The sequence below is a fragment of the Protopterus annectens genome, chromosome 9.part0 (assembly GCF_019279795.1).
Source record: "Protopterus annectens isolate FY-2018-M chromosome 9.part0, PAN1.0, whole genome shotgun sequence".
Taxonomy (NCBI): domain Eukaryota; kingdom Metazoa; phylum Chordata; order Ceratodontiformes; family Protopteridae; genus Protopterus; species Protopterus annectens.
This window is the reverse complement of record NC_056743.1, coordinates 792,351,701-792,367,883: the sequence shown is the minus strand read 5'-3', so window position 1 is coordinate 792,367,883 and position 16,183 is coordinate 792,351,701. Positions and strand designations below refer to the sequence as shown.

Genomic DNA, 16,183 nt, shown 5'->3' with positions numbered 1-16,183 from the left:
CTCGACAGATATGGTTTCTGTTCTTGCACCATTACCTTCTCGATCAGCCCTGGACTCTGGATCCGATTCCAGACCTACTGATTCATCAATCAGACGGGCTGCATCAATCCCTCCGAACACTCCAGCTCACAGCTTGGTTGCTCCACTTCCAACCTTAGCCAGGCTTCCCAGCATTTCCCCGGCCATGCGTGAGATTATTGTCTCCTCTCACAAGTCCACAACTAGAAAGACTTATGTTAGCAAATGGAAACGTTTTTCTTGTTGGGCAGAGGCTAGGAACGTAGATCCTTTTTCAGCCCCAGTCCACAAAATTTTGGAGTTCCTAGCACAACTTTTTCATTCTGGGTCCGCTTTTGCTACAATCAGGGTTCAATTGGCAGCCATTTCTAACTTTCATGTTGGATTGTCTAATTCAAACATTGTCTCATAAGCTCTATAAAGCCTTTTTAAGAGGGACTACTCTCCTTAGACCTCCAGTGAGAGATCCCCCTTCTCCTTGGTACCTTAATTTGGTACTAACCTCCTTAATTATGCCCCCCTTTGAACCTGCAGCATCCTGCTCCATTAAGTTCTTATCTTGGAAAACACTTTTTCTGGTAGCTATTACTTCAGCCAGATGCGTCTCTGAACTTCAGGCACTATGTGTTCATCCTCCATACTTGGTTTTTCATAAGGACAGGGTTGCTCTGAGGACTAATCCCTCGTTCCTTCCGAAAGTCTGCTCGGAAAACAATTTAAACCAATCTGTAGACCTTCCTGTGTTTTTCCCTAACTATACCAACAAGGCAGAATACAAATTACACCAACTGGACATTCGTAGACAATTGCGTTTTTACTTGCATAGGACTAAGGATATAAGGAAGTTGGACCAACTATTCCTTTCCTACGCTCTAGGCAAACAAGGTCTCCCAGTTTCCAAAGTGACCTTATCCAGGTGGTTGTCTCACATTATTACTTTCATTTATCAATTGAGAAACAAAGAGTTGCCTATCAAACCAAAAGGTCATTCTTCTAGGGCTTTGGCACCTCAGTAGCCTTCCAATCTAGGTTGCCCATGGACTTTATCTGTGCAGCTACTATGTGGGCAAATCCTTATACCTTTATTTCTCATTACAAGCTAGATATGGTCTCCAGGAGCAGAGCTGACTTTGGTTCCACTGTTCTGAAGAGTCTGTTCCAATGAGCCGCCCAGGATTGTAGGTGCTAGGGACGCTGTCCCAACCAGCAAGAATGAAGGCGAGATAGACAACTTAACATAAAGAAGTTATGTACCTACCATAACGTTCCATGTTAGTTGTCTTCATCTCGCCTTCTTTCTTGAGTCCCACCCTCCGTCCCCCTGTGCTGTTGGATCAGGAGGAGTTTTGGTTTCACTGGCTGAGTGTTCTCTGGTTCGTTTCCTCTACTGACTTAGAGAGTATGACAAGTATGCTCAACCTGTTTGTTTAGACAGGTTGATTCTCTGGCTATGTCTGGGGTTAGCTATTACAAATGAGATCTGGGTAGCTAGCGCTAGGCATCATGGGATAAGGGGTAGCCTCGAGCCAGTAAACAGTTCTCGAGCTATAGAAGATGGCTGAGTTGGAGCCGAGGATCGGCTCCAATCCTGACCAGCAAGAAAGAAGGCAAGATGAAGACAACTAACATGGAACATTATGGAAGGTACATAACTTCTTTTTCATGCCAACAGCAGCCAACACTAGTGTCTAAGGCAGCTGAGTACCGTATAGTATGCCTTATCATGTAGTCACTACAGCTGCTTGTTATGGCATGTTACACAATAATCATCTGCCTTAGTACATTCAAGGTGCAAGTGTATGTAATTTCATGTAAAATCAGAATATCTGAACACAAATGATCAAATGTAATTGCTCTAAACACAGTTCATATACCCCAGCATAAATCAAAAACACTTTTTTTTTTCCCTCAAAGCCCCTGCAGCACCCCCATGTGGGGGTCTTTGCCTCCCACACCCCCTGACTTAAATATAACTAATACATGGTTACACTAAAGTGTAAAAAAAGAAAAAACACGAAGTGCACCACCAGATCACACAGTCCTGCACACTTTGATAAAGAAAAGTGCAGTGTTACTTATTAATCTATAAGAAAACTAATACCAAGGATCAGAAAGTCATAAACTTTCCTTATTATCAGAGTTATAGCCTGCAAAATGTACTGTAGAATATCATCAGATTAACTGTGAACAGAACAATTTTTTAAACCACTTGTAATTAGATGAAGACATGGTTAAATCACTTGAATGGAACTCCAGGCTGCACAGTGATTCCTGTTATTCCTAAGCTCAAGAGAGCCTATCATTCTAATGCAAGCCATGTGGTCCTGTCTGACTTTTAGGAAACTGTTAAGGTGCCTGAATGCCTTTGGAGACTACAGCAGTTCATATCTATGAATTGTATTATACCATTGCAGTATACTCAACATGGTGTGCATACTGCCTGTATGCATCTGAGTACTTAGTTCATGAATTCCAGGGCTAGAGACTGGGTTCTTATTGCAAATAATAGATTTTTCTCCATTACTCGCATTCCCCCTGTGTCTTGTTCACTCCATTTGCCACTGATGTGGTGAAGACAATTATTTATCATCATATATTAGTGAAACAAATGTTAAGGTTCTTACATTATTTGACTTATTTACTTCTACAAATGCTGAGGACATTAACCTTTCATAAAATTAATGATTCAGTCTTATTTTGTGAATAACATTGAAGAGTTTGCAGTAATCTGTATCTGTCAGTGTCTGAATGACAGTTAATAGCACTTTGGAGTACTCCTACCTCACTGCTGCTAGGAGCAGTTTGCAGAGAGCTAATGTCTGGATGATTCCAGTCTTTTGGGCATTGCTTAATGCATGTGCCTACTCCCAAGTATCTACTGCTGTGGTGAGTAGTGAAATATTTTATTTATTTTACATTTGTTTACCGTGATAGTCCGACTGGATACATGTCCATTTTCAGCAGAAGCCTGGGGAGAAAAGCTCCAAAAAGACATTCAACAAACTGTTACATTTTTATAGTTTAAAACACAAAATAAAACACAAATAAAAGGACTTTTACACAGATGTAAACAAACACATAAGCAGATACACAAACAAATTATTACATTTTACTCAGATGGAAAATTCTAGACAGTGTTTTTAAAAATGATAGGGTACTGAATGCCTAGTAGGTTAACCTGGTGGTAGATCCAAGGAGATCATAGGATTTATAAGTTAAGAAACAATAAAGTGTAAGCAGAAGTCCTCCATGTGCACACGAGTGATGGTTAGAGTTAGTCTGGATTAGGACAAGGACATAGCCATTGTTTTTTAGTACTGAATCAGATTTTCTTGAACTGAGGTAGAGACAGTTCAGATGTAAGATTAGGAGGAAGAGACAGTACAGTATCTTACTATTCTTAGGTATTAGGCTTGAAAAATGGTGTCCATCGCATACCTCTCAACCTCTTAGAGCAAGAAATCTGGACAAAGCCATAAATAACAGGGAGACAAAGGCCCAAAAATAGGGACACATTAAATATTGCTCTTACAAACTTAGGAATTTGATAGAATAACAGATTTTGCATTAGCATGAATTTTCTGAAGGGTATTAAGTCTAAAACTCATGTCTGCCATTATTTTCCATCTTCAACCCTTAATGATTTGCCAGAAAACTGCAATTTTATGAGAAATAGACCAAAACTATGAGGCACAAATTTGGACATTCTGCAGAAATCTGTACAGTTGAGAGGTATGTTCCATGATATGTCTTTTATTACACGAGCTAAAATGTGATTTGCAGTGACAATCAAATACCTTGGTTTCAAACTTAACATATCATCCGCTGTCAGCTTGTTGATTCAAAGCTTTTGAGTACCACACTACACCTTCTTCACAAAAAATAAAGTAATAGTTTGACCCCACCATACCCAAAAGCTCAGCATTGTATATGTATGTATACAAGCTCCAAGATTACTGAAACTGAAATCAGAAGAAACTACCACTGATGTCTTTCTGAGTACAATTACAGCCAATGGTAGGTCATATTATAGGAATTTACAGATCAACCACAATGCCATCTGCCAATATTTATTCACTTGACAACTGTCTACGCAAAATGCTGTGTAGCTGTAAGAGTAGATGGTTTATGGGAGTGTTTATGTATGTTGGGAAGGGAACTGGGATAAGAATCTGCTATGTGAAACATTATTCATTTATTTTTCAATTCATTGTAGTGCAACAGATTTAATTTCAAGCAAATGTATGTTAGATTACATGTTGGGTGAAGCATGTAAAAGAAAAGAAAATCAGTTATAATCTTTAAGTTCAGAATGAATTATTGTTTTGCATTATCCAAATTGCAGATAAGACTTTTAATGCAAATTTTCTCTTGCAGGAATGTTCTTGGCGGATCTTATTGAAAAATATTTTGTGTCTCCAACCCTCTTCAGAGTAATCCGTTTGGCTCGTATTGGTCGTATTTTACGTCTCATTAAAGGGGCCAAGGGAATCCGTACCCTGCTTTTTGCCTTAATGATGTCCCTCCCTGCCTTATTCAACATTGGTCTTCTGCTGTTTCTAGTAATGTTCATCTTTTCTATATTTGGAATGTCTAATTTTGCCTACGTTAAAAAACAAGCTGGAATAGATGACATGTTTAATTTTGAAACCTTTGGCAACAGTATGATTTGTTTATTTCAAATCACAACTTCAGCTGGGTGGGATGGTTTACTTTTGCCAATTTTAAACAGACCACCAGATTGTGATCTCCAAAAAGAACATCCAGGGAGCTCTGTGAAAGGAGACTGCGGAAATCCATCTGTGGGGATATTTTTCTTTGTCAGTTATATAATCATATCATTTCTAATTGTTGTGAATATGTATATTGCCATTATTTTAGAAAACTTCAGTGTTGCCACTGAGGAGAGTGCAGAACCCCTTAGTGAGGATGACTTTGAGACGTTCTATGAAATTTGGGAGAAGTTTGATCCTGATGCCACACAGTTTATTGAATACAGCAAACTTTCTGACTTTGCAGATGCACTGGAGCATCCTCTTCGTGTTCCCAAACCCAATACTATTGAGCTCATTGCTATGGATCTACCAATGGTGAGTGGGGATCGGATTCATTGTTTGGATATCCTTTTTGCTTTCACCAAGCGTGTCCTTGGAGATAGTGGTGAACTGGATGTTCTGAGGCAGCAAATGGAAGAGAGATTTGTAGCATCCAATCCTTCTAAAGTATCTTATGAACCAATCACAACCACATTGAGACGTAAGCAAGAAGCCGTCTCTGTTGTTGTTATTCAGCGGGCCTACAGGCGGCACTTAACAAGGCGGGGCTTTGTCTGTAAAAAGAAACCTGACACTACTAAGCTAGAGAATGGAGGTACCAGCCAAGAGAAAAAAGAAAGCACACCTTCCACTGCATCCCTGCCCTCTTATGACAGTGTAACTAAACCCGATAAGGAAAAACAAGAAAGGGAGGAAAGTGGCAGGAAAGAGAAGGGCAAAAACCAAAAAGACGTCAGGGAATCCAAGTGTTAACATGTACAAATAATTTAATTTGCAAGCAAAAGATTGTTTACAGACTTCACTATATCAATGCAGATGCAGACAATTACCTGAAGACCTATACCAAACATAATCCGCTTAACATGTGATGATGTTGCATCTAAGGCACTGACCCACCACCTGTCAAAGGACCACAGCAGGACCCTCGAATGAACATAGGGATATATCACATTTTTATACAGGTGGATACTGCATGTTTCACATCAGTCAATGCAACTGAGAATAAAAACAAATACGCTGCTAGGATCAGTGCACTCCCGAGGCAGTCAAATGGATTTTATTTATTTATTTTTTGTTAGTCTTTGTTATTTCTCAAGGCAGGAACACATTAAGGTTTGTTTGCTTATGCAGTATATATCTATCTATATAAATATATACACACACAGAGATATAGATATATATATATTTGCATCCTTACATTACTTGAGCAGAAAAAAATGTTAACATTCAACACTTAGCCCATGTCATCCTATTGTCTTAATGGTTTCTTTAAATGCATAACTTTTCTACATGGGCTTAACATGGTTTGGAAAGAGGGGAAAAATATCAGTTTTTGTCGGGCTGAGGGGGACTTGCTCAGGCCGATTCCAATTAAAATGTGCTTGTTCAATGCTTAGAAATGTTTTGCATGATGGCATGCTGTGATCAGAAACCATGCATGATGAATCATAAACCAACCACAAAACACTAATACCCTGTCCACGTCAGTGGCTATGGCCATATGTCTGAGGTGTGCCATTGAAATAACCATTCAATGTATTTGGACACAATCTGATATATCACTCCTTTCACAGATGTATTTACAAATAAAGTCTTTCATAAAGCCTCACAGTGGGAATAACCAGGGCAGGCGTGGGTATTATATTTTATAATTATCCCTTGGATATAATACAGCCATTGTTGCACACAAAAAAGTTAATTGCTTTGAGTCTTCCTAAAAGGAGAACTAAACAGAAAATGATTGTGCATTTTAGTTTAATGTTAACCTAGGACTAACAAAATATTATTTAATTCTTTTGCAATATTAATTATGCAGTCTTCATGCTGCAGAGAAGACACTTTTGTGTGGATAAATACTTGCTATCTTAGTAGCATAATATCCCTGGAGTGCAATATGGGTACTATAAAACATCAAGGGTATTCACAGCATTGAAACTTGTAACACGATCATGCAAACTGAATATTTTTTTTGAATTTCTGATAGTCAAAATAATGAACATTCTCATTCTTCAGAAGTGATGGTTTGCAGACTGGCACTTTAACAATGCATGTTTTTTTTTCTTGTTTCTGTAGCCACAAGTAATATGTTTAACTAGTTACAACATTAAAATTAGCATAAATACAAAAATAAAATAACACAACATGTCACAGTGCCAAGAGACAGTGTCAGGTTGTGTTGATTTATTTCATCCATTAATGTCATCCAGTAACTAGATTTGTAACAAATCTGGCTTGGAAGTGTCTAATATTGGAATTGATCTTGGCCTAAAGATATGCTTTTGTAAATCTGTTATACTGCTGATTTTTTATAGAATGCACCAGAAAAAATATCCCTTGTGTTGTTTTATACATTACAAGAGATCCAAAAACTATTCATAACGTAATCGTTTTCGGTGAGATAAATGTGCCCACTCATCTATCAACATTGGTGACAGCTTTTTCAATGCAGATTGAGTTGCTTGCTTTCTAAGGGATAATGCAGTCTTCCTTTTCTGTGTACTGTATAATGCTGAGTTGAATCTCATGCTTAAGTAGCTTTTCACATTGCATTTAGCACTTGTAGATAAGAATTACAAGATTACTGGATTTTACTAAATGCATTGCAAATTTTATGTTGAATTCTTGTTCGAACTAACTTACAGGTGTGTGTCTGCAGTTTGTTGATAGAACATACTATAATAGACATTGCAGAGCAGGAGCTGGGTACTTTTGACAGTATTCTAAGCAACTTTTGTGGTAATTTCAACTACTGTTTTAGAGAGAGAAAGCCATTTAAAGAAAAAAGGGCCAGTTTTATAGTCAAGGCCATGCTTCCCACAGAAGTAGGAAGTACTTTAACATTTCTGTTCATTTCTTTATGTTGAATGCTCTTGAATTTATATGGTGCCTGCCATGTGCTGGGTGTTTATAGACACCCTGTAATACCTGCACACCTGTGAGCATGCATTGTGTGAGTAATACATAGTAGCAAAATGCATTCTCACATGGACCAAATGAAATGTATCTTTATATTCATGATGCAAAAATGAACAGCAGATGACATGCCAAAGTACAGGGAAAAAGGATAACTTCTACATAGATCATTTTGTACCAAACCCAACTATTTTTCATGGGGATAAAAAAAATCAGGCTGCAGATTGCTGCACCAGGTCAGAGTCTGTAACTGTACAGTCTAGTTACTACATGACAGCCATGATATCACAAGTGAAGCTGTTGATCTGTAGAAGAAAACAGCTTAATGACGAGCCTTTTTTCCTTTTAGATCCCCCATTACTGTTACACTATGATGTATAATAAAAATACATGCATATGTACAGGCTATGTTGTAAATGGCACAAAATGCTGAAAAGTGTGATTGAACTTTTTAAGAGATTACTATAAATACTGTAATATATAATTTTATTTTATTGGCATGCATTTTGTAAATACAGAATACAAAATTAAACAGAATGGCTTCTGGCTCATGCCATTGTCATGTATGTTATTTTTTAATTTTGCATACTGCTAATCTGTGAACACCCCAATCGACCTAGATGAAATGCTTTGTAATTAATGGTATTAAACATTCATTTTCTGGTTAAAAATGTGCAGTAAATTGATTTAAGGTTACTTCTATGCAAGCTCTGTCTAGACTCTTCATGTTGGGTTTGGAATTAAGACAAGCAACGGTTTAGTATTTTAAGTACCCATGTTGATGATGTCATGATGCTACTGGTACACTTAAGCAAGAACATATCCCACCTGTTCTGCAAACCAATCAGAATCATGTTTACAATCATAAATCATTTGATAGATATTTTTTTAGCCAGTCATGATAACTTATTTCTAAACATTCCAGTACTTCTTATTTTTCTAAGAGAGTTTCCCTTGCAAGGAATTTCAAAAGTTCCAGTTCCGAAGTTTAGTTGGAATAGTCAGTTTTCTCATCGGGGGTGTGTGTCTATTGTTTTCTATAAAATGTATCACTTATTTTAAATTAAAGCTCCATTTAAAACCAATCATTGTATGCGATTTATGTTTATATGTATTGTTAATGTGTCTCTTATAGTTATTATAGGGACTTTTACAAGTTCTTTGGAATTTAAACCTCCTTTGTCTCATGCCGTAATTATTTTGTAAGGGTAAAGATGTCAAAATAAAAGGGAGACTTCTGGGATAACTGTCAAAGAACAGTAACTGGTATTTTGAAGTCATGGGATCTAGTATTTATTATAACAGAATCCCCACAAGTCAGCTAAAATGTTTTTTTATTACTTATTTTGTAGAAGTAAGCTTGCCCAAAATATTTGAAGGCAATGGGCAAAAAATGTTTGAAACAGGACTTCCAAGCACTCTACTGTATTGACATCCAGATAATGAGTGACAACAAAAAAGGCTGATTAAAAATCTGAAACACAGACACGTGTAAATCTTGAAGAACAATCCACTGTATTGAAAGAGTATTTTTCTTTGGCTTATTGCAAATGAATCATGACAGTGAATATGCATGCTAATGAATAACTCAGAAAAAGACTCGGGAATAATGAATTTTATAGTTATGTTGCATTTTAATAAGTGCCATAACCAACTCAGTAAAAAAATGCCCAGTTTATTCTTATTAGTTGCTTATAACCATGAGAGACACAATAACCTATCACATATACTTGCATTATACTGTTCACTGCAGTTCTGCCAAGAAATGCTGTAGATACCTTCACAAGCTCCATGTGCTTTTGTCCACTCAGCATGTCGTAAGTACAACTAGGTTTTCTCTTTTTCTTAAGTAGTAAACTTGGTTACCGTCTGTCCATGGTAAGGTAGAGGTACTGGAAAATGGCTAAACTTTTTTCTCCAAAAGGTATTCATGAGGAATTCAATTTGAAAAAGTAAAGTGATCAGTCAGAAAGCAGAATCATATCTTGTACTGGTGCATTTCCTCCCTCTTAATTAGGTCTCCGACTTAATTATTATGCCTTGGTGCTCCATAATGAAGGCAAAACAGGAAACCATTTATACATTTTCTATAGTAGAATCACATAATTATGGATTGCATTCTTTACATTTTTATCAAAACATTATTTTTTTACAGTTTTGGGTTCACAATAAACAGGCATTACAGCATCTGTCTCTTATAGTTGTTTTTTTTTTTGCCAACCAGATTTGGTTTACAGATTATTACAATTGAAGCAGCAGTTGTAGTAAAGCCATGTCCAGATATTCAGTTTTGATTTTGCTGCAGCAGATAAATTGTAATAAAAAGTCCTGACTAGTAGTGTATTAGTAAAATGCATGGTGTTTGATGCTGATCTTACCCAAAATGATTTTAAAAAGAACATTATTAATATACACCAAAAGAGAATAAAATTTTCCCTTTTTACTAAACCAGGTAAGGTTGTCTCAGTGTGTATTTTATTCTTTATGCTTTATTGTCCTGTTTTATTGTTCTATAGTGTGAATGTTATCCTATTAAAATGGACATCTTTAATTCTTAGAAATTTAGTCACGCAACTTGTAAACCATAAAGATCAAGCTGTACTAAAGAAGTGAGGCAAATACATACACAGACTAAATACAAACATAAACAGGAGGGATGACAGACAAAATAAATAAAAAAAACAGTAAATACTTAAAAGGTCAGGTATGGAGAGCGATAGGCAGATGCATACATAAAATAAAAGGCAGATATGTTCATGGAAAATGGGCATTATATGGCTGGAAAATATATGTAATACTTGTGAGAATATTTGTAAAAGAAGTCACATGAAATGTGAGAATAACATTGCTACTAAATTTTCTACAAGAATTATAAAGCAGTATTGCTCGATGTATGAATGTGCATATAACAAAGAAGTAAGCAGTGGATAATTTGTGTAAACAAGTCTGGAACAGACCAGGTAATGAACAGTGTACGTATTCCTTTAGATCAGATTGCACAATAATCTTTCACACTGGAAATCAGGCCATCACCACTGCAAGAGTTTGAAATGAGTGAAAAAGAAAAAAAAAAACCTTCTCTAGAATAGTTAACAAAAAGCTTAACTTAAAAGCATGTCACAGATGACAGGCTCATGAAACTCGCTCATCACTTGCCATTTGTGAGTTTACAGGTTCAGATTGTACTCCAAGAATTCATTACTGATAATTTCAAGAGTCCATTCTGATATCCATTGTTTGTATAATGTGTATCTGCTAATAATGCGTTATGGTATATTATCATTCAGGAGATAAATATTATTGGAGACATTTTTTCTTGTTTATTTATGACACAAGATTATAAAATATGAAGGACATTTACAGGGTACAAGGTTTGATTCTTGCCTTTGAGGGAAATTGGCTAGGCTTAAAATTGCCCACAAGGGCAGCTAGCCTAGTACTAAACTTTCGACTGGAGGGGGTAGCATAATGGTTAAAATCTTTACCTCACAGACATAGCTGGAACACTAGTAGGAATTTTAACATAAAAGGAGCATTAATTTGACAATTATTTAACAAGAACATCCAACTCAGATGATGCATATGTCACAAATAAATGCAAGCTAAATGTGTTACTCCTAAAAGTCGGATAAAGGGATATAAGGGAAATGTAGTTCTGACTGCATATTACAAATCTGGAGCTGTTTGAAAATTGATTATAAATTATTTAACGGCAATTATATGTTTGCAATGTCTTCCCCAAGTTTACATTTACTCTATAGTACATATGAGGTCAGTAAAATATGTTTACCCCACCTGACAAAAAAAAAACAGAATTAAAGCTGGCTAAATCCTTAGTAAAACAATAGGCCGTAAACAACTTCAGAGGCTTGAAAAATGCTTGCTCATTATTTGTAGATGTATTTCCCTTTTTAAAGTACTTTAAAGTACACTGTGACATTATGAAGCCTATTTGTATGTGACATTTTTATTGTGTATTTGTTGTATTATACTTCATATGGGGGAGATTTTTCCCCCGTTTCATATTACTAAACAGAGACCAGAGCTCAGTCGAGGGGATTACAGCCCCTTAATCAGGTATAGTACAGTGGTATACTTTGAATATAGCCAATACAGTTGTAAATAAGTCCAAAAATGTTATTCTGTTTTAAACATATCCATCGGGAGAAGGAAAACTAAGCCTTGCAGTGGTGCCCCTTAGTTTCCAGATTGCAGCTTCAGTTTTATAATTTTCAGCAGACTTTAATCTGATTTTAGGGACATTATAGAAGTCAGACTTCAGGAATTTTAAGACTGTAACCGTCCGGTCATTAATCAAAGAATATTTTGGCTCGCTAATGCACTGCAAAACATTATGTATGTTTTAAGGTGTTATTGCTCAAACTATAATATTGTGTTGCTGTATCATTTTGGCAGAATAGCACAGTACTGCAATATATTCATCTTAGCCATTATTAAGTAATATTAATGTAGTTGTTGGTGTCCAGGGTACATCAGTATGCTTATTTGATTTCATATTTTGTTAATGGAAGAAGTCCACTGACTACTATTCGTATGAAGAAGCACAGCATGAAATTAACTAATAAATAAGGCAGAAATAAAGGCAGACTGTCAAAATAAGCCAAGACAAGATGCTACCTGACTGTGTAAGTACTGAAGCCACACCAAGCAGTGTAGAACAATCTACAAAAACTTAAAATTCTGACACTTAGAAACCTGAACATAATAAACCTACAGTTGAACATGTAGCATGGTATATGTGATATTTTACATGCCAATACATGACTAAATAAAAAATAGAAAAACTGGAAAACAAACCACCATACTGGCAGGGTTTGAGAAGCCACCCTGCAGTTCTTCTAGTCACTGTGGTTGTGCACGATTCCATCAAATCAGTCTCACAGTAAGCGTATACAGTTGAGGAGGACAGATTCATACCTATTACTATTACCAGTTCTGAAAATAAACTTGCACAGCACTAGTGTGCACACAAGCGCATTCATAAACACAGAGCACCTTAACCTTTTCAGTTCAGTCACCTATACTGTGGCATTGTCTGTTCAGTTAAGCACATTCTGGGACAGTACGGTTGGAAACTTTGCAGGTAGCAAAGCAAGCTGCTTTTGATGAGAACAATTAGTAAAAAGCAACATTTCTGTCAGCTCCCCTACATAAGGCTAATGCACAGCTGATCTGTTTGTAGCGGCCTGGACATAACTGATTAAATATGTTTTTCTGTAGGCCATATCTCTGACTCCTAGGTAGTGTGGGATCACTGTTTGCACAAGACTGCTGTTCACTGTTTCAGTTTTTTGATATGGAAGCATGGGAATCATTTCTTGGACAGAGGGATATAAAGGGTATGTTCAAGGCTTTCCTTTCTCCACTGCTTTGTAACCATGGAATTAGTAAATGTGGGGGTTGTGGGGGCTTTCTATGCTCATGAAGAGTACAGTACCTCCCTGCAAAAATGATTTTCAGTTTGTGCAGGTCTTCTGTATGGTGAATTGAGTTTTGAGTTTTTGGTCATTTGTGATCAAGCAGGCAGATTTTGAGCAACTGTACTTCAATAGCTCTTAAGAGAAGCCTTCCAATCATTACACGGATGCGGTACAAGAAAATATGAAGGATAACTGTAGCAGAATGCTATAGGCTTGATGCTGATGCAGACAGATTGTGTTACATTGTGATGACAGGTATTCTTTCATATCACCATGAACTTGGAGTTTTACCTTACATGCTGCAGCAAAATTAGTAAAAGTTATGAAATGCTGGAGGCATGCTTTGTGACCATGAGCTAGAAAGTGAAGGCCATTCAGAATATGAAAATAAAGCTTGTAAGTGTCGTACTTTTAATACTGCTTTGGTGTACAGTTGGCTACTGAATTTGTGTAAGTTTTGTTTGTTTGGAAATGATTGAGAATTTAATCCTCAGTCAGAGAAGAGTCTGCAGGTATTAGTGTAGTGGCAATGAATTTATTTAGAAAATTAATTTTAAATTGTTTCAATTTTATGATAAGGAAGCAGGAAATCAATTCTTGGACATAGAGATATAAAGGTTATGTACAGGGCTTTTGTTTCAGCTATGAATGTTCTGCTTAAGCAATGTATTAATTCACTAGCCAACTGCTAGTTGTCAACTGCCAACTGTGCATTTTACCAAAGTTAATATGGTACTTACATATTATTGCAATCAGATTTTCGTGGTTGCAAATTTTGCATTGTTGAATCCAGATGAGCACATGAGACACTGTAAAGTGTTGCTCAGACTCCTTGCTGCTGGCGAAAAACCTGTGGATTGCCTTCAGGGATAGCAAAACTTTCAAAATTTCTCTTCTGGTTTTGCGTGCATTACAGACGCACGCTTGAATTGCCATCCATGCTCTCTTACTGATGAATAGAAAATTTGAACTGTCAGGAACTTAAGCCCTCAGACAAGGAAAACGCACACACAGGAAAGATGTTTTTCGGAAAGTAATACTTTCTTAAAAAACTAAACAAACTGCACAATAACCATTGCAATGCGAAGGTTCACGTACAATAATGCTTGTAAAAAGTCAGGGTGGATGATATTGATAGGTGATTTTGGGTTCCTGATTACATGTAGTAAGAACAGTACAGAAAACGTGTTACTGGCTGATGAAGTGCTTCTTGTTATTTGGGGAATGTAGCAGGTTTTTAGTTTGGACCTGAACATATGTTAACAAATTGTTAAAAAAAAACAAAAAGTGAAGCAAAACCATTATTCCTGTGTCTATGCCTTTTTATCTGGAGGAAAGTGGTCAGCAATTACAGTGCGTAAGACAGCAGCTCTGACAGTTGAAGTGTGTATGTACTTCACTGCCAGCCACATGACATGCTGGTGGCAAAGTGCATACCAAAACAGCAACATTAACGTTTTCATTTTTTAATGATAACCCTGCCTAAGACAACCTTCATTGTGCAAGAAAACCCATTGTCTGACTTTGTCACACCATTAACCCTTAGATGTAAACATCGCAAAAATCTGGTTGCGATAATATGCTAAGTACCGTTAATACTGTTAAGCCTAATGGGTTGACATGTTTCTTTCACACTGTAATTATGATAGTCCTGTTTTCCACAAACAGCAGAAAATAAAGCAAGAATCTTGTTTTAGTCATGATGATTTATTTTCAGTGGTGTTAAAATACTTTTGGAATGTTAAAGAATTTTTCTTTCAAGCACAAATGGTTCATTTTTTTCTTTGTTGTAACATATAAGGACAAGGACCCAGTTCGGCTTTAAGGGCAGATCATACCTCCTAAACTGTTCTTTGAGACAGTTACCAAGGCTATAGACGAGGGAAAGGTGGTACACACAGCCTACCTAGACCTCGCAAAGGCCTTCAACACAATTCCCCATTCTGGTATTATAGACAAGCTCACCAGCATGAACATAAACCCCTACGTCACAAGATGGGTTGCCAACTGCCTCACGGACAGAACCCACATGGTGAGAGTTGCGGGAGCTAAGTCCGACTCTAAACCAGTTACAAGTGGTGTTCCCCAGGGCTCAGTCGTACGACCCCTCCTGTTCAGCATATACTTCTCAGATGTACAGGCAAACACAGGAGGACTATGGCTGACCAAGTTTGCAGATGACTGCAAACTAGGGGCTATAATTGACTCTCTGGCTGACACAGACATCCTCCAAAATAGTCTCACTGAGACGGATACCTGGTGTCAAAATCATGGCCTCAAGCTAAATGCCAAAAAGTGCATAGTCATCCCCTTTGGAAAAAACAAAGAACCCACAAACTACCACATAGGTGGTAGTCCCCTAAATGCGGAAGACGTAATAAGGGATCTGGGGACCCAAGTAGATAGTAATCTCTCCTTTGATAATCACACTGCCAAAGGTTAGAAAATCCTAATATGTGGCCCATCTAATCACAAAAGGGTTTGCATCTAGATCAAAAGAGGTCATTGTGCCCCTCTACTCATCACTCATCAGACCCATCATAGAGTACAACACCCCATTTGAGATGTACCTTACAAGACACCTGCAACAGCTGGAAAGACCACAGAAGTACCTCACCAAGAGGATCACTGGCCTCAAACAGATACCCTATGCAGCTCGACTGAAGAAACTCCAGCTGTACTCTGTTGCATACCGTCTACTCAGGGTGATCTCTGTCTGACATACAAGGCCATGTCCAACCCAGAACTGATGGACATGCTCCACCTAAAGAAAACCATATCCCCTCAAGCCACACACTCTAGGGATCTAAACCTCACCACAACAATAAATAGGACGTGCTGGAGAGATAGATCCCTGTTCCAGAGACTTCCCATGCTTTGGAACAAGATTCCAATCTACATTAGGCAGAGCTCCTCGCTAACACTTTTCAAGAGAAACCTCGACGAGTGGATGGGAAACAGAAAGTTTACCCCGGGGATCACTTCATTAGCTCTGCTGGACAGAGGCACAGGGAACTAATCTAAGGGGGCGGCGAA

General features: G+C 37.4%; 1 protein-coding gene and 1 long non-coding RNA gene across 5 annotated transcripts in view; one reads left to right on the top strand and one right to left on the bottom strand.

Annotated features, from left to right (window-relative positions):
* SCN8A (sodium voltage-gated channel alpha subunit 8) overlaps positions 1-8,791 on the top strand; it is a 1,580,263-nt gene extending 1,571,472 nt beyond the window's left edge. For all 4 annotated transcript variants that reach the window (XM_044083431.1, XM_044083429.1, XM_044083430.1 and 1 more), the window contains one exon: positions 4,396-8,791. In XM_044083431.1, coding sequence (XP_043939366.1) covers positions 4,396-5,546 — 1,151 coding nt within the window. In that variant the 3' untranslated portion in view covers positions 5,547-8,791. The remainder of the gene's footprint in view (positions 1-4,395) is intronic.
* The window catches only part of LOC122811533, a 228,476-nt gene that overhangs the window by 197,943 nt on the left and 14,350 nt on the right, over positions 1-16,183 (bottom strand). The window lies entirely within an intron of this gene.